The following is an 18762-nucleotide window of genomic DNA, read 5'->3' on the forward strand; positions in this document are numbered from 1 at the left end:
CCTTCTGCTCACTGCAGGCCCAGTCAAAGCGTTTTCATCCCTGGGTAGCAGAATGAAGACAGGTGATAGGGTGCATCAGAGGGTCAGCTTCCGCTACCAACTGGCCTCTGCTCCCCTTCCCCTGGCAACCTGCCCCCTCCCCCTCCCCCCTCTCCCCTCCCTGCAATCTCTTTTAAAGTTTGGCTCCAGTTAGGGAGTTGAACCGGAATTTGACACCTCTTTCTAAACTCCCCCTCACCCCCACCCCTGGCCATCTCTGAAATCCTTTCCCACACTCCAAAGCTGGCTGTCCAAGAAACACCCACAACAGCCCCAGTGACGTTGCTGAACCCTTGAAAGGGTACATTCCTCTCTGGTCTCTTGGCTTTTCACGAGGAAAATGCTGAAGGAAGGCCACGGCTTCTATTTCATGGCTTTTTTGACAAACTGTCACCTATCTCTACTTAGGTGGCCGCTCCCCCAAGTTAATCAGACGCGACAACTTAAGACTGGCTCTGAGTTGTAAAAAGGGGTGAAACCCCTCTGTACAAAATGAAAAGCAGTCTCAAACTCCTGAACCCACTTTCCATGTTCAAGCCAAACGATACTGGATATTGAGCTTTGTTTGGTTTCGTTTGTTTTCTGAATAAATAGGGCAAGTTCAACTTGAACCTTAGTATCACTCTGTGGGTTTTTGTTCTGCAGCTGATGGTCAGATAGCAAAGACAGAAATCTCTAAAATAAATTCATTATTAGGCTTACTGCATGAGTTCATTACTACAGTAGCTCTTCACAACCAAATACTCTTTCCTTTCTTGATCAAGCCGAGATTTGTATTCATTTCCACTAAGACACTTATTCTTATTTCTTTTCTTCCATCGAAGGGAAATTTAAAGACACTTATCTAAATGCCATTTTTTTGGCCTTCTTGAGCCACCACAAGATACAAGCAAAGGAGTTGGCCCAACTCCACATGTTATACAAGCATCTACTTCAGATTCCCTCGATCCTTTTTTCTCTAAAGTTATTTGGCGGAGTAAGAATTAAGAAATGTCACCGCCCAAGGCATTAGCCGAGACACCCATGGGGGAAGCATGCCCCTCTTCTGCTCAGATTCTCTTGAGACACTGCCATCAATGGCATGGGCGAAGGAGTCAGACTGAGCCGCACCTGAGGTCTGAGACCATCATTTCGTGGGCCAAGCTTGACCACGTGCCTGGATCCAGGTTGCTCTGCATCTCTGTGCTTTAGGTTCCTTACCTTTAAAATCACAATGACCAAATATCTGTTGTTGTCAAGTCCATTCTGAACTGTGAGACCTTATGTTTTGTAGAGTATAACTGTGAACCACAGGGGTTTTTTGTTGTTTGTTTGTTTTATAAACACACTGTGTTTCTTCTATGTAGGTTTGAAACACTAACCTGGTAGGTTTTATTCACCAACCTTTTAGTTAGTAGTCATGCATGTGAATGTAACCATGTGAACCACCCAGGGTCTGCTGAGAATAATAATATTACCAAATATGTCAGACTGTGAGGATTTAATGAGATCTCCGTGTGATGCTCTAAGGACAAGCTCAGAAACAAAGTAGGCTTTACAAAACAGGTAGCTGCTGATCGATGAGAGCAATGGGGATACAGATGGCAGAAAAAATATGTCTAAAGTAATGGAGAATTATAAGATCTAATTTTGAAAGCCTGTATTTTTCTTGCTGAATACCTCAGGAACTTGAGTTTTCCGGTCTAGTTTTGATACCTCAAACTTTAGACTCGTTTGTGTAGGAAAAGCTATCATGTTTTGGGAAGCCATGTGCCTGCCACTGTTGTTTCTATAGCATCGGCGGGTCTGAGAGAGGGGGATGCCATCTTCTTTATCCAATCGTTAGGAAGGAGGGGTAGTACCAGCTGAGGTCCAAACTGGAAAGACTGCCTTCCAGGCCAGGAGCTTGTGTGCTCCTGAGGAAATCACTTCACTCCTTGCTCTTCTGCTTTGGGAAATACCCACCTGCTCCCACCCATTCAGCACTACTCATAAGGGCTTAGAGGACTTCAGAGGGACATGCATGACTTCCATATTCTTACTGCCCTAGTAGGTTACAGTGGGAGTGAGACTTGTATTTGTTTTGCTACAGAACACGCTTGGAAGGTTGGTTCCAATAAATGCCTTACTCGAGAGAAGGAAAGAAGCTGATAAAATCACCTAAGAGCTTACCGTTTCATGATTTGGGGAAGAATCCTCCAGGTTGGCCCCAATGTTGGCTGTTTTTCTTGGAGCTGGGAAACTGGGCCAGCCATTGCGTTAGAGGCTTTTTGGAAGAGTCCCTTTACTTTTACTTTCTTGATTCAAACTGCTGAAAGTCTGAAGGAATTAAAAATATTAAGACGCTTCAATTATATGTCTTCCGAATGAGAAGTCATATCAAATCATCATTCGTTAAGAAAGAGGTTCTGCTCCTCAAGCTGATTATTAAGAAAGATTTCTTGATGAAAGCATGCTTTGACTCTGAAGAAGGTGGGACGAGGGTGAGAGCAGCAAGACATTGTAACTCACTCCCATCGTTTTGGAAATCCCTGACCATGCTCCGTAAGTCTTTTTTCATTGGATACCTATGAAATTTCAGGTTCGGGATTAGATTGCTTCGTTAGATCAGCTTAAGGTTTCCACATTGTTAATTCTAGGAAAGGGTTGATACTAGATTTGGTTTTAGTTCAGTTGAGGCAGTGGCTAAAACTAAAGAGAAAAAAGAAACCTCTAAGCTGTTGAGATTTAGTCACTGATAGAGCTTTGAGAGTAAATTCGTATTTTGCTTCTCATTGCCTGGCCAGGGAACAAATCTATTTTGTTTGGTTCTGAGTAGTAATTTGGGGGGGGGGCATGCGGAGGGGTGGGGGGCTGGAGGGAACAGGACATATGATGACAACAGCTTAAAATATGCAATTGTCTTTATTCCCAGTTTGGAGAAATTGCAGGGCGTGTTTTGTTCAGGCAATCCCTTTGACTCCAGGCAGAATACAAATGGTATACCCAAACTGGCGGGCACACGCCCCTTATCTCCTACCCAGAGACCGATTTTTTTACCACAGTTGCAGGCTTGTCAGACTCTTGACAACCCCTCCCCTCTGAAACCCTTAATAGCTTTGCAGGTGATTCTTGTAGCTCAGTCGTTCTGTCGGTCTGCGGGAAGAGGGGATGAGTCTGCAGAGAGGAACGGTTATATGTCCAAGACTCCGTATGCCCTGCCGCTGCCAGTTCGAGCATTCCTTCTGCACTTGTCCTTCTAGTTCTGCAAGAGGGAGCCAGTCACCATCTCTCTGGAATCATCCTTCACTCCGAAACGGAAACCTCACTGCCATCCAGTTGATTCTGACTCCCAGTGACCCTATAGGGTAGAGTGGAACTGCACACCCGGCGGTTTCCAAGAGCATAACTCCTGATGGGAATAAAAAGCTGTGTCTTTCTCCTAAGGATGGGTAATGGTTTCAAACCTTTGTGGTTAGTGGCCCAATGTATAACCACTAGGCCTCCAGGGTTCCAGGAAACAACAATGATGCAGGATACAATCTTTTGCTTTCTTGTCATTTTTTTCCTTTGCTGGGATTACTAAGAAGTGCTATAATTATTTATAAAACATGCCATGGGTGTTTACACAACGGAGAGAATTGCGGTGAAAGAAGATCAAGCTTAGGGTGCTCTTGTAGGCACTATGTACTAGAGAAGACAGATGTACTTGGCCCGCTGTGTTCTCATGAGTAAATTCTTAGGGTCCAAGGCTATGCACTTGACCTTCATCTGGACCCAACTGGGTGAGTTTCTTGACTATCAAAGCAAGGAGGACTGCAGCCTTCCCATTCGCAAGGCAAAAAGGAGCTGTTTTCTTAGGATGGGCACACCCCAGTGTCATTTGGCAGAGCATCTCAACAACTTTCAGATGTCAGTTTGGGGCATAACTGGAAATGCATCTGCCCGGTACATCTTGCACTGATTACATGGAACCTGTGTTTCTGATTCATTTACATAGAACTCAACTAGGGGGTATTGCAAGAGCTGTGGAATGGACAAATGAGTCTTCTATTTTATTTTTCAAACAAGTTTCTCTTACTTGTCTCTCGTAGCCAAGAAGCTGCAATCTTCCAACCATGTGACTGACTTCACAATTAGACTCCATAAATCTGAGAGCACGTTCCAACCTTGGCGTGGGAAAGATCTGCTCTGACCCTGAGGGTCCAGTTAAAAAGGGGGCCATTCGGGGTCTGGTCCCAGACAATGTGATGAGTCAAAGTCGTGGCTGTGAAAACCTGGCACTGTAGGATGCTCTGTTTACATGCCATGTGCTTATGTGCCATGTGGCGTACAGTCCCAGCGGGGGCCTTTCCAGCTGCACAGCGGCATCCGTGGTCATTTGCCCCCTCAGTTTCATGAGCGCACAGAAGCTCTCTGATTACCTTTCTGAGACACAGCGAGGCCACGTTGATAAGAGCATGGACGCTCGAGCCAGTCTACCGGAGTCTGCGTCTAAACAGTTCGGTGGCATTGAGCAAGTTGTGAAATCGTCCTTGCGCCAGTTTTTCCTGTCTCTAACGAGCTATCTCTTACTCACACCTACCCCCAAATTAATAGCTGGAAGCAATGATCATTTGAGTGCTCACAACATTGTGGGTCAGGAATTTGAGCAGCGCCCACCTAGAGAAGAGTGTCTCTGACCCACGAGGTATTGGCGAGGCTGACTGGTTAAGACTAGAAGGCACAGGATGGCCCCACTCACCTGGGGAAGGTGTTAGAGCTACTCTCTCCACGTGCAGTCATCTACACTGGGCTTCTTCTTCTTTTTGTGTGTGTGAATCAAAAGGTAGTTTATTGGCCCAACTTAACATATATTTAACTCTTTTTTATTGATTTAGTTTTTTAAATCATTTTATTAGGGGCTTGTACAACTCTTATCACAAACCATACATGCATCCATTGTGTCAAGCACATTTGTACATGTGGTGCCATCATCATTCTCCAAACATTTGCTTTCTACTTGAGTCCACTGGGCTTCTTTATATTTCAAACAGGAACTTCAGAATTGAACATTGACGGAAAGTGCAAGATGCAAGGTCTTATATTATAAAGTCTGTCACATCGATTGACTCCCATCACATAATGCTGGCCAACTCAGATTCCCACTCCATTACTGGCCAATTCCGATTCATAGCAACCCTAGAGGGACACAATAGAAATGCCCCCTGTGGTTTTCTGACACTGAAACTCTTGACAGAAGTAGAAAGCCTCGTCTTTCTCCCGAGAAGAAGCTGGTGGCTTGGAACAACTAACCTTGTGGTTAGCAGCCCAACTCATAACCACTATGCCAACAGGGCTCCGGCCCAGAGTCAAAGGGAGCAAAAATAAACTTCATCTCTTGCTAGGAAGAGTGTCATGCACATACAAAGATGAAAGGAATTGCTAGTACCATCTGGGCAGATAAATGGCCACGGGAATATACATAGAACCAACTTCATAAGGTTATTGTGAGGATTAGCTAAGTTAATTAAGTAGAGTCTTTAGAACAGTGACTGGTACAGAGTTAGTTTTTTTGCTCCTTAAATTATGAACCTCCCAAGAACCATAGATCTTGATGACAAAGCATCTCCCAACCCAAGGCCCATGCACACCAGTTCTGTCTAATCATGAGACACATTTGGGCCATGCCTGGATGCCTCTTGTTCTGTGTCACCACGTAACCTTACTTTGCGTTCATGTGGAATGCGCCTGGCCCTCCCTGTACGCTGTCAGACTGTCTTGCCAGGATCATGCCGGCTGGATGCCGTCGGCTCCTCATTGACCATGTCATGTGCTGAATTCTTCAGGTAACCATAGAAGTGGTTGACGGTCCTGACTCTGAAGCAGAGAAAGACCAGCATCCAGAGAACAAACCCAGCTGGTCAGTTCCACCCCCCGATTGGCGAGCCTGGTGGCAGAGGTCCCTGTCCTTGGCAAGAGTGAACAGCGGAGATCAGGACTACAAGTATGACAGTGCCTCAGATGACAGCAACTTCCTCAACCCTCCCAGGGCTTGGGACCGTCCAGCCCCTGGCCACCAGACTTTTGATACCAAAGATCAGCCAGAATATGGTGAGTTGACCACCCGGCATTAAAACAGTAGTGAGGAGCATACATGAGACGCTTAAAGGCCATGGAGCCAAACATAACCCAGCTGACAGTATGTGGCTGTGGGTCTTCTACGAGGCACACCTCCCAGGAACTGCATTCCAAGGAAGCCCCAAGGAGGCACCAGCCGCCACATAGTTTCTGGAAAGCCTATAATTTAAAAATCATATCCATTATCCGAAGAGAATTTTTTTCATTAGGGGTCTTTAGAGTCCTGCCTTAAAAAATATATTTTTCTAAATTAACTTCTTTGGGTTTCTTACTGTAAAAAAAAGTCAAATTGGAGATCTATCCAGTTGTTTCTTATAACTAGGTTCTGTATTTGACATTGAGAGAAGTATATCCCCCAGGAATCTACACGAGCATGTGTATTTTGTTAAAATATGGACACACACTAATATATTTCAAGAGCCCACATTTATAGTAGGATTGCTGACATAGCAAACTACTTCAAATTCAGTGAAGTAAAAATCACTAAGTTTACTCTCACCTGAGTTGGGATGAGAAACAGCTTGCAGGATCTTGACTGGACTCAGCCATTCACTGACCCGGCATTCCTCCACCTGGGCGCTCCATCAGCTTTGAGGGCCTGAGAGTTACCTAGTGCACACTCTGCATCTGGATGGTAGCCCAAGAAAGAGAGTGTGCCGGTGAAAGACGGCACAGGCTCTTAACTGCTGTGGTTGGAGGTGACATGTTACATCTGTTCAAATTCTTGGGGAAGGCCGTGTAACCTGTCTTTCCCCCCCCCTCACCCCCCCGGGTACAAGGAAGGAGTCCTGGTGTATGGTAGCTATGACCTGGGCTGCTAACCGCAAATCAGTAGTTGAAAGCCATCAGCCAGTCCTCTGGAGAAAGATGGAGCTTTCTCCTTTGATAAGGAGGTGCAGTCTCAGAAACTCACAGGGACAGTTCAACCCTGTCCGATAAGGCCAAGAGAATTTGACATAGACTCCATGACAGTGAGTGAGTGAGTGGCAAGGGAGGCTGGGAAACGGATACCGTGTGTCCTGCAATAAGAGAACTGGTAAGCATCTGTCAAAGAATTATATAAATGCTGACAGGTATTGAAAAAAAGGGTGTTACTGTCAGAGTTATTATAGGACTACATACATGTAGGACACGTATGTGGAGCAGCCTCTCACTCAGTGGTAACCACTGTCATCTTGGATAAGTGAGGAAGGCTTGTTAGGAGTCAGGCCAAGATCCAAGTCACTTCCGTTGTCCTGACACTGAGCTGACCCCCAGAACTCCAGTTCTCTGAAACAATACAGACACTACTTTACAATGACACGTGGCATCTTCAACACCCACGTCTCAATCCGCTGCACCCACTTCTTCCCTCGCGGAGTCCTTCGATGACTCCAGTAGGGACTGCCAAAGCCCCATCACAGGGACTGCTCTTCACTGTTTTTGTTCGTACCTTTGCAGTGACTATTAAGTTTCTGCTCGGAGAGGCGAGAGGGTCAGAAAAAGCATTAGATGTCAGAAAGTGAGATTTTTCTCAAAGGTGTATCCAATGCTCAGAAATCTCCTGTCATTTGAACACATTGCACAAAGAGTCTCCGCTGAGCTGAGTCTGTGGAGGCTCCCGGTGGTGCACTTTTTCCCACATCACATCATGCCTCTCTTCAATAGAAAGGACTAGTAACATAGCTATCAAGATGGGTTTTTATATGTACATACACATATAACTTTACTTAATCATTCTATTGGGGGCTAGTACAGCCCTTTTTACGTGTAATCAATTTATTGGGGCTCTTACAACTCTTGTTATAATCATACATCAATTGTATCCGACACAGTCATACATATATTCCATCTTTCTTTTCTAGATTTTTTCTTTCCACTGAGCAGCACCTCTTTTTTTTCCGTCCCTCCTCCCTGCCCCCCACCCCTCATGCATGGCCCCCTGATAGATTGTAGATTGTTAATTATTTTCGAATCTAATAACGACCGCTGTCTCCCTTCCCCTCTGGTTTCTGTTGTTCTTCCCCCTGGATGGGGGCGTGGGTTATGTGCCATTTGTTGTGATTGGTGCCCCCCCCCCGACCCTCCACCTCTCCTTCCCTACCTCTCCCTACCTTCCCCCTACCTTTTTGTATCTCTATTCCCATTCCTGTTCCTGGGTTCCATGTGTTGTGAGTTTTATCTCTTGCCTATGCCTATGTGCATGCTTCCGTCTAGTCTAGATTGGGAGGGGCACTGAGGTCATGATAGTGGGGGTGGAGAGGAGCGAGGAGAGGTGAGGAGGGCTCAAGGGATCAGAGGTGGCCCTTTAGTGCTCTACTGCACCCTGTTTGACTCATCCCCTCCCTAAGACCCATCTGTGGGGGGATGTTCCATTGTCCATAGATGGGCTTTGGGTCTCTGCTCCAACACCCCTCCATTCTCAACCATGCATTTTTGTTTGTTTAATGTTTGTTGTGAGTCTTCTGATGCCCGTTGTCCAATCGCAATGACACCTCATGATTGCACCGGCTGGTGTGCTTCTTCCATGTGGGCTTGTTGCTTCACTGTTGGATGGCCGCTTGTTTTACTTCAAGCCTTTATATAACTTTTTCAGGGAAAAAAAATAATGTCTTTGGCCCTGCTCAATACTTGCCCTCAAATCAAAAGTACTTGCCCTCATGAAGGGATCACCGAAGCTACAGGTGCTATAGCAAATGTGATGAAGAAATCAGATGGTGCCCGGCTATGAGAAAAATAGCATCTGGGGTAATAAAGACTTGTCTTAAAACAAGCAACTATCTAAGGGAGGCGCCAGCTAAATCTTCATGGAAGAAGCACACCACCCTGTGTGATCCAAGGATTGTAAATTATGAAATCCAGAGGAAGAAACATTATTAAAGCTTAAATTATGAATCCTTGGTTTTGCAAAAGTCTATGAATGACATTGGAAGCCCACATTCTTTTGCAGTGTCCCCACGTGGCTTAAGCCTCTGTGAATTCCCTCTGACTGTGGACCAGGGATATAAATGCTGTGACACAGAGTGCATTGTAGGGGCTTACTGCTGATGTAGTTTGGTTACAATGTGACACGTTATCTTTTTGTTTCCCTTTTGACTCATGTTATATTTCCAATTTTTAATATTTTTCGGCTTTCTTTAAATTGAGGATTTCTCTCTTTTTTATCTTTGTTATTGGGTTGTTTTGGTTTTGTAGATTTTTCTGTATATCAAATCCAGGATAGGTAAATCTATAGAGACAGAAACTGGATTAATAGTTTCCTGGGGTGAGAGGGAGTTAGGGGGGGTATAAGGAGCTAAGAACAATAAATACAAGAAAGAAGAAAACATCTTAAAATTGATTTTGGTGACAGTTGCATAACTCTTCTGAATATGACTGGACTACTGAATTGTACATGTGAATTATATGTCAATAAAAGAGTTTAAAAACAGATGACCCACAAAGAAATAGATTAACACAGTGCCTCCACAATGGGCTCAAACATAGCAACCGTTGTGCGGAGTGTTTGTTCTATTGTAATTAGGGTCTGTGTGAGTCAGAACAGACTCAAAATCACCTAACAACATCACCATATTACATTTATATCATTATTGTACCAACTTACTTATATATTGTTTTTAAACGTATATTTATATAAGTCTCCATCATTGATGTAATACATAAATAGTAACGTCTTTGTGAATAATTAAAACATTGACATGATGGAAGAGATGAAGACTGCTTACTGGGATGATAAATTCTCAATGGTACCTGAGGCTAACTCCAATAAGAGAGCCCCTTTTAGGGTGAGTTACATAATCTATCTCTTACCGTTAGCGTTCACTGCTAGGCAACTATCTCAAAATTTAGAGGCTTCAAGCTACAAATAGAACCTTCTTCATGATTCAGTGGATGGTCTGGACAGGGCTGAGGGCCGGAATTGGCTTGACTGGGCTGCCTAATCTGAGATGGCCTGGCTCACAACGATGGTGCCTCAGCTGAGACATTGAGCGGGCTGGGGCTTCTCTCCACACAGCCCCTCACCCTCCGGGAGCTAATGCAGGAACCCCATGTAGAGAAAGGGTCCCCAACAGTGTGAGCGGACAGACCTTAACACACAAGCACTTTTCACACTTCAGTGGGCATGAAGCTCGTTATTGCCCCACTGGTCAAAGACACGTGGGACATGCGGTGCTGGCAGCCTAGGAGACGTCTGAGAGGGAGTCACCATCCGGGTAGGAATTTGGGGAAAAGTTTTGAGGAAGTCTTTTTTCAAACAATGTACCCTGAGATTTACATTTAAACATTTTGTTCCAAGAAATAAAATCTAAAAATTACCTTACGCAAATATTCCAATATAAATTTCATATGGATTTCCGGTTAAAGGCTAACCTCTGAAATTTGGCAGTTGATCTTGCCCCAAATTTGGTCTCTATATTCCTGAAACTGGGAGGAAAGGCTGCAGGAGATTTCTCAATGGCCGAGGCCCCTTTGCTCTTACTGAGCCAAGCGAGACACCATCTGACACTACTGGACTACTGTGTACTGTGGTGTCCACCTCAGGGTGATGTAAATACATGTTCAATGTGATTTAAAGAGCCCACATCATACTTGTACGTGTCTAAAAACATGATAATTCTAACTTGTGACTCTTTTTGTCTTGGTCTGTTGACAACAATAACAACAAAGGGTGTTGGTCTCAGTGGCGTGTGCAGTATGTGGTTGAGTATGTCCGCATGTGTATGTAGAGCCCATGGTGACAGCATAGTCTTGCTTTTGACGATGTGATTTTGAAATTTTTCCAGTCACATCTCTGAGGTTCTCAGGGAGATCCCCGGCTGGATCCAAGACTGTGGAGGTCTCAGAACAACCACTGCCCCTACCTCTGGCTTTTTTCCCTCTGGAAGCATCTTGCCGCCGCATTTCTGTGTTAATGCCTAGTAAAAAATGGTAACGGGAAGGAGTCTGAAGCTGGAGAAGCAGGCCCAGTTCCCTCACATAAGGCAATGGTTTCAAACATCTGCCTTGGCTGTGTGGTTGGAAAATCATGACTTAAAAGAAAATCAAAGTTCGGAAAAATTATTTTGGGGAGGGGGGAGAAGTGGATGGGGCTCCTGGGGGAGGAAGGTATGAGACAAACCCTGCCCCCAGGCTTAGGGAATAGGATACAACCATGAAGCTCCTCCTGACTCTGCTTAATGAGCTCAGGAGGCTCCACCACCGTGTTGCCTAAGGAGTGTTCTCAGTGAACGCCACGTAAACAGCAGGCTCCACGGCTGGCATAGGGCCCACCGTTCAGGTAGAAACATGTGTGGACAGCATTCTTGTTGGGCCTGTGTAAAAACAATCACACAACCTGTTATGAATGAGGGTACCTTCCATGTGAGGTAACAGGCCTATTGCTCCATCCCTGGCACCAGCCTAGGCCCCAGGGCTGTAGAGGCATTTGGGTAGAACCAGAGAAATGGTTACACCATGGAGCTGCAACCGGAATAATGCTTGAGAGTTTAAGGGTTTGCGCTGCAACCCAAGGAAAGCTTGGGCTAGACAAGTCACTCAAACATGACAGATCTTCACGATGCACCAACCTTTTCTTTAGCTCTCACCTTCTCCCGCCCCATAGTCTGTTCTTTCTGTTTTCCATCCTATTCATCAGCCTCTGCCATTCTGTATCATTTCCACATTTATTATTTTTATGGCTTGTCGTTTTATTTTTGCCCCTAAAATGTTAGTTCACTCACGGTAAGGACCGCTGACCGTTTTATTAAATGGTGCATCCCATAGAAGTCAAACCCCAAACCATCAGGACCATTAAGGAGGGAATCGGGACTAATCTCAGAGCACTGGCCCAGGGAGCACATAGGCTCACTGCAACAGGGAAGGGGACACACACAGGTGATCTGGAAATCGACAAATGGGATCTAATAAGAATAAAACACCTGTGCACCTCGAAAGACTTTGCCAAGAGGGTGACAAGGCAACCCACAGACTGGGAGAAGATTTTTAGTAATGACACGTCAGACAAAGGGCTCATTACTAAAATCTACAACACCATCATGACCTGCAAAAAGAGGAAAACAGTTAACCCCCTAAGGAAGTGGGCAAAAGAAATAAATGGTGCATCCCAAATACCTTGAATTATGCCTGGAATATAATAAATACCCAGTTGTCATGGAGTCCGTGATAACTCATGCTTGCTCCATGTGTGTCAGTGTAAACTTGTGCTTCATAAGGTTTCGATGGCTGGTTTTTCAGAAGTAGATCACCAGGCCTTTCTTCTGAGGCACCTCTGGGTAGACTCAAGTCATCCACCGTTCAATTCATAGGGGTTCCATGGATGGAGGTTGAATGATGGCCCCAAAGGCCCATATGTAAACATTTCTAACTTTAGTATTATGTATCAATTTTCTGTTACTGTACTACTTGGGGTCTTAGAACAATAGCAATTTATTATTTCTATGGTTCTGTGGCTCAGGATTTTAGGCAGGAATCTGCTGGGCAGCTCTTTTATTCCTCCTTGAATTAGTGGGTCGCTCATTCAACTGCATTCAGCTTTCCCTGTGCAGGGCTTGAAGATTCAAGAAGGCTTCACACACATGCGCAGTGCCTCAGTTTCCATGTGGCTTTCCACCCATGTGGTGGGTGGTGGTGGTGGTGGCGGCGGTGGTACATGTCAGCAAATGGGTTCCAACTCGTAGCAACCCTGTATTCAGCAAAACGAGACACTATCCCATCCTCAGCCCTCCTCACGGTTGTTGTTGTGCCTGCGTCTGTTATTGCACCCGTCTTTGTAATGTTCTGTAATTCACAGGTCGAGCCTGAGCTGCTTTCGCAATAACAAGAACCCCCAGGGCATAATGTAGAAACTGCCAGGCCTTTCAAAGCCTAGGCTCAGAACCAGCACCAGCAGAATGTCTACTGACTTTCATTAGACAGAGCACGTTACAAGCCCAGCCCAGATCTTTGAAACCCCAACCGAGCTTGCTCCGTACAGTCCGTTCTGGGTCAGAGCAGCCCTCCAATGTAAAGCTGAACTGCTCAGCTGGGGGGAAGGCAGGGGTTCTGAGACGGTCCATGTTTAAGGAGTAGAAAGCCTCCTCTTTCTCCTGCAGAACTGCAGGTGGCTTTGAACGGCAACCCCATGTCCATTACGCCAGCCCAGTGCTTAGGGAAGGGGCAGTGGCCTCTGTGTTGATGGATGAGTACGTGCACAGGGAGGAAAGGAACAGGTCGTCGTCGTCTTTGAAAACCACTTACCCTGTTATCCCAGGTCCCCATGCTTTACAAACAGGGTCCCTCTCAATAAGTACTTACTGGAAGGTTCCTAGGCAGCAGGCCTTGGTCATGTACTGATCACCACAGACAAAAGCACCGCCCTAGTGAGGCTGGATAATCCCTAAGAGAAGCCCTGGTGCTTCAGCTCTCTGGCCAGCTCCCATGGTGAGGTGCTGGCAGGTGCTCGAGGGGGGAGTTTTGAGCAAGGCTAATGACTGTCTCCCTGGCTCCCTTCTAGATTCCATGGATGGTGAGGGTGATTGGAGCCTCTGGTCTGTCTGCAGTGTCACCTGTGGGAACGGCAACCAGAAACGGACCCGGTCTTGTGGCTATGCATGTACCGCGACAGAATCGAGAACGTGTGACTCTCCCAACTGCCCAGGTGGGTATACGCAAGGGTGTGGCTCTAAGTTCAAGTGAAGGCTCTTAGTTTTGGGTTGTTGTTTTTAATCATTTTATCGGGGCTCATACAACTCTTATCACAATCCATACACCCATCCATGTGTGTCAAGCACATGTGTACATTTGTTGCTGGTCGGGGTGCAGTGTAGCTATGAGGAAACATACAACGTTTTTCTAATTCCTAAATGGTTCCTCCCCACCTACCCCCACTATCACAATTCCAATTCTACCTTACAAATCTGGCTAGACCAGAGGATGTGCACTGGTACAGATAGGAACTGGAAACACAGGGAATCCAGGACAGTACTGAGAATGGCCAAACCAGGAGGGTGGAAGGAGGGTGGAGTAGAAAGGGGAAACCAATTACAAGGATCTACATATAACCTCCTCCCTGGGGGATGGACAACAGAAAAGTGGGTGAAAGGAGATGTCAGACAGTGTAAGATATGACAAAAGAATAATAATTTATCAATTATTAAGGGTTCATGAGGGAGTGGGGAGGGTGTGGAAAAATGAGGAGCTGACACCAAGGGCTCAAATAGAAAGCAAATGTTTTGAGAATGATGATGGCAACAAAGAAGGATCTTAGTCTAAAAATGATAAAAATTTGACTTTTTAAATGACAGCCAAATACGATTGGTAAGACTTCTGACCAAAATGAGACAACAAAGGATAATTAATGAACCAAAAGAATAAAGCAATGAATTTTCTGAATCTTATGCACAATTGTAATAGCCATGACCTAGGGGACAAGGCCACATGGGATTTGCTAAATTTAAAGGAAGGTTTAAAAGAAGGAACTGGTTAATGTCACCCTTGATGTGCATTTGTTTGTGTGTTGAAGAGGACATTAGACATTTGCAGTCTAGTAAAGAAACTAGGATGAGAGGCTTGATAACTATCTACAGAAAAATCCCACAATTAATCCTGCCTAACATGCCTGAGAATTGCTAATGGCTCCCACAGGAAGAAACAGGGACAGCGTAGCAAATGATTTCTTATTTTCTATTTCTTTTTTTTTTTGTAATATTTTATTTTTATTTTTTTTTAACAATTTATTGGGGCTGATACAATTCTTTTCACAGTTCATACATATACATACATCAATTGTATAAAGCACATCTGTACAGTCTTTGCCCTAATCATTTTTTTCTCTTTTCTTCTTTTACATTTTATTAGGGACTCCAACAACTCTTACCACAATCCATACATATACATACATCAATTGTATAAAGCACATCCATACATTCCCTGCCCCAATCATTCTCAAGGCATTTGCTCTCCACTTAAGCCCCTTGCATCAGGTCCTCTTTTTTTCCCCCCCCTCCCTCCCCTTTCCCCCCTCCGTAATATGCCCTTGGTAATTTATACCTCGTTATTTTGTCATATCTTGCCCTATTCGGGGTCTCCCTTCCCCCCTTCTCTGCTGTCCCTCTCCCAGGGAAGAGGTCACATGTGGCTCCTTGTAATCAGTTCCCCCTTTCCAACCCACTCACCCTCCACTCTCCCAGCATCGTCCCTCACGCCCTTATTTTCTATTTCATTGTCAGCTAATAAATAAATAAATAAGTGCACGCGTGTTACAGTGAGTATGAAAAATACTAGATAAAACTGTTTATATCTAGGGTTGTCAATCTATCACCCGTTGGTCATGTCTGAGCCATGGCCTTTATTTGTGTGGCCCACACATTTTTCAAGAGTTGTCAGAAACAAAACCAAAAAATGACAAATCTGCAACTCAGACCCTAAAATATGTAGGATATGATCCTTGAGATTTGTTCCATGTTCCTCCTCCGGGCAGGAGGTCAGCCTAAAATCCTATCATTGACTAGTCTAGGAAAAGACCTGAGTTCTAATGACTTCATCTGAAGGACATTTCAGAATGAGAAATGTTCATCCTGCACCTCTGGCTTCCTTTTTACCCTCTGTTTTCAAGCTAGAAGACCAAACCTTGAAACTGAAAGGCAGGGGCCAAGTAAAGGGGCCCCTGAAGAAAAAGGGGCAGGGTAGACTAGGAGGAGGCCCCGCCTTGCAGAAGCGGCCTGTGTAGAAAGGACGGTCAAACGTGAGAAGTCAGTCCTCCTGCAAAAGGATCTCAGAAAGGAGCGAAGCGATGCAGGGGTTTCTCTGAACTCTCTCAGGCCTATCGCGATTGAACCGAGTCTCGTGGGGTCTGGGAGGGCGGGTAGGACTTGGATGGATAGAAATCAACCAGCCAACCAATTAATAATCATGTTAGGAGAAGAAAGAGGAAGACAAGGAAAAAAATGAAGACACAGGAAAAGAGACTATAAAACTCAGGAGACGGAGTAGGAAATTTAAAAGAACTCTTAAGGAGATCATAAAGAATAAGGCTTTGGCGGACTTGCATATCAAGTACACCCCGAAGGCTATCATTCCCTTTCGTCCATAGGGCAGCCTCGGGAAATGGTATCGTTGTGGCATTAACTTGACACCTGTGGGTACCCAACCACGGGGGATTAACTTGCTTGGCGTCACTGTGGAATTTGAACTCGGGACGACTCAGGGCTTTCTTCACCGCTCAGCTGTCCCCTCCACCAGGAAGAGTGACACTCCTCGCTCATACATGGAACCCAGAGCACTTCCTGCCCGGGTATTTGAGGTTTGCTTTGCATCCTCTTTGAGAACTGGACGACCCAAGGGGGTGGGTTTAGGTATCTTCTGGAAGTTCTTCTCTGCCACCTTTGTGAGTCTTTCCTTCTTGCTTTCTCTTACTACTAAGATCACTGTGCCCAGCTGCCAGAGCTTGTTCTCTGTCCTTGCCCTCCGTCCACCTTTGTGGCTCTGCTCCTGGCGGGCCCAGCTTTCCAGGCACTCTTGGAGCAGGAAGGATTTGCATTTGGGGGATCTTTTTACTTACTGAGTTTTGGTGACTCTCAACCCACCTGGAAAGTATCAGGGAGTATGCGGGGTCTTGCTGAGATCTCGATGGCGGAGATTTCTCTGCAAAAAGCTTGTCCCCCAGTGTAAGATATGACCAAATAATAATTTCTAAATTATCAAAGGTTCGTGAGGGAGGGCAGAGTGGGGAGGGAAGGGGGAAAATAAGGAGCTGATGCCAAGGGCTTAAGTGGAGAGCAAATGTTTTGAAAATGCATGTACAAATTTACAAATGTGCTTTACACAATTGATGTATGTATAGATTGTGATAAGGGTTGTATGAGTCCACAATGAAATGATTTTTTTAAAAAGCTTGTCCCTCTATCACCCCTCAAAATAACTTAAAGAGTCTTAAATAAAGTTAGAGAGAGTCTCATAAAGGAAATCAAGCCATGTTCCACAGGGAGACTGAATTTCTTTAGCAAAGGCCGCCTTTCCCATGAATCTTCCTGCTTCGATTTAGTTCACACAGGATTCCTAGTCCCAGCGGAGGCTGGTTGAGGTGGCAGTTTGACAGCAGGGGAAGATTTTGAGGCCAGTTGGAGCTATTCCTCCGAGCAAGTAATGGAAAGCCTACTTTCCTCAATCTGGAGCATCCAGGGCAATGTTAACCATCCTAGAACATGGAGTATCTGCTCTTTGCCTATGCACTGCTGTCTTCACAAGGGCTAGACAAATACCAAGGAGAAAATATCAGCAGACACTGACCACTTACTGCTCAAAGTGCTTTGTTTATACAACGCTCATTTAGTTCATTCGCCATCCCTATGAGATGGATTATTTTTGTCCTTCCCATTTCAGAGATGTGGAAACAGAGGTAAACAAAAAGGTGAAGCGAATTGTCTAGGGTTACCGGGCAAGTATGTTTTTGAACCTAAGTAGTCAGTCCGCAAGTCCAAGCCACTAAGCACTGCACTCTCCGAGCTCTCATTTAACCTGTCACGGTGAAACCATTACACCGCCTGCGCTGTCGTCGAGTCTGCATCGCGGGCGAGCGAGTGAGCTCCTTTGGGCTCACTCAGATAGAGTTGGATGTGATTTTATGCTACAGTTGGTATCCAGGTTTTTATTTATATTTTTATGTCGTATTACCTGCTTTTTAACGTTTCCTTTGTTGGCAAGTTTCTGCCAGTGAATAGTAATAAATAGCAAAAATGGCTTTGTTCAGGTGTAGGATTCATTGGTGGGGGGGAGGTGGACTGACTTTCCCATATAACTAGAGAAAAACGAGCTTTTGTCTATGGACAGGAATTGAAGACGCCTTCAAGACAGCTGCCACTGAAGTGAGCCTACTTGCGGGAAGCGAGGAGTTTAATGCCACCAAACTGTTTGAAGTTGGTAAGAAGATTTTTTTTTTCTGTCTCCAAATATTGATTCAGTGCTGTGGAGACTCCTCTCGTCTTTTCAGTGCAATCCTTGGAAGCATTTAAAGGTTTCATTTTTTTCTGATGGGGTTCATCCGCTCAGCCTGTTTCTTGCACACAGAGCGGATGCCAAGGTAGACGAGCAACCCCATTTCTTCTGTACCAGGCAGGGCTGGCTAACGCTTCTGTCGATCCGAATTGTGGGGCCGTCTCCTCGGTCATGAACAGGCATGGCTCCCTCCTTCCTTGAGGGATCGCTCTAAGGGGTGGGTCCAAGCTGCTCTCACAGATTTCAGAGATGTCCCCAGTGAATTTAAAAATTAATTAGCCTATTTTTCACCAGATAGGATATATTTAAATATTATGCCCCCCTTGAATTTTTCATAAACCTCTGCGACTAGTCGGATATACAGATGAGAACAAATACAAGTGAACACAGACCAAACAAAATTGAAAATGATTACTCAGGGGCAAGGTGAAGCCTTGTCTTTTACAAATAGCTTCAATACTTCTGGATACAATTCTGTGTTGTAGCGGGATAGGACCGTCTTATTCTGCCCGATGTTTTGCTACTCCAAAATTCTTTCTTAGGCTCCTCAGTTCTGCCCCACAGCCCAAGTTACAAGTATGGAGCACTGAGTTTTTGTTTATGGTGATGGCCCATTCACATTGATTAAGAGTAATGGTTACACAGTGGATTAATGTAATTTATATCTACAAGCTGAACATTTGTTTAAAAAAACTT

General features: G+C 45.0%; 1 protein-coding gene across 1 annotated transcript in view; it reads left to right on the forward strand.

Annotated features, from left to right (window-relative positions):
• ISM1 (isthmin 1) overlaps positions 1-18762 on the forward strand; it is a 97382-nt gene that overhangs the window by 68319 nt on the left and 10301 nt on the right. The window contains exons 4-6 of the mRNA XM_075527973.1: positions 5826-6090; positions 13589-13732; positions 17902-17991. Coding sequence (XP_075384088.1) covers positions 5826-6090; positions 13589-13732; positions 17902-17991 — 499 coding nt within the window. The remainder of the gene's footprint in view (positions 1-5825; positions 6091-13588; positions 13733-17901; positions 17992-18762) is intronic.

The sequence above is a fragment of the Tenrec ecaudatus genome, chromosome 12 (genome assembly GCF_050624435.1).
Source record: "Tenrec ecaudatus isolate mTenEca1 chromosome 12, mTenEca1.hap1, whole genome shotgun sequence".
Classification (NCBI taxonomy): Eukaryota; Metazoa; Chordata; class Mammalia; order Afrosoricida; family Tenrecidae; genus Tenrec; species Tenrec ecaudatus.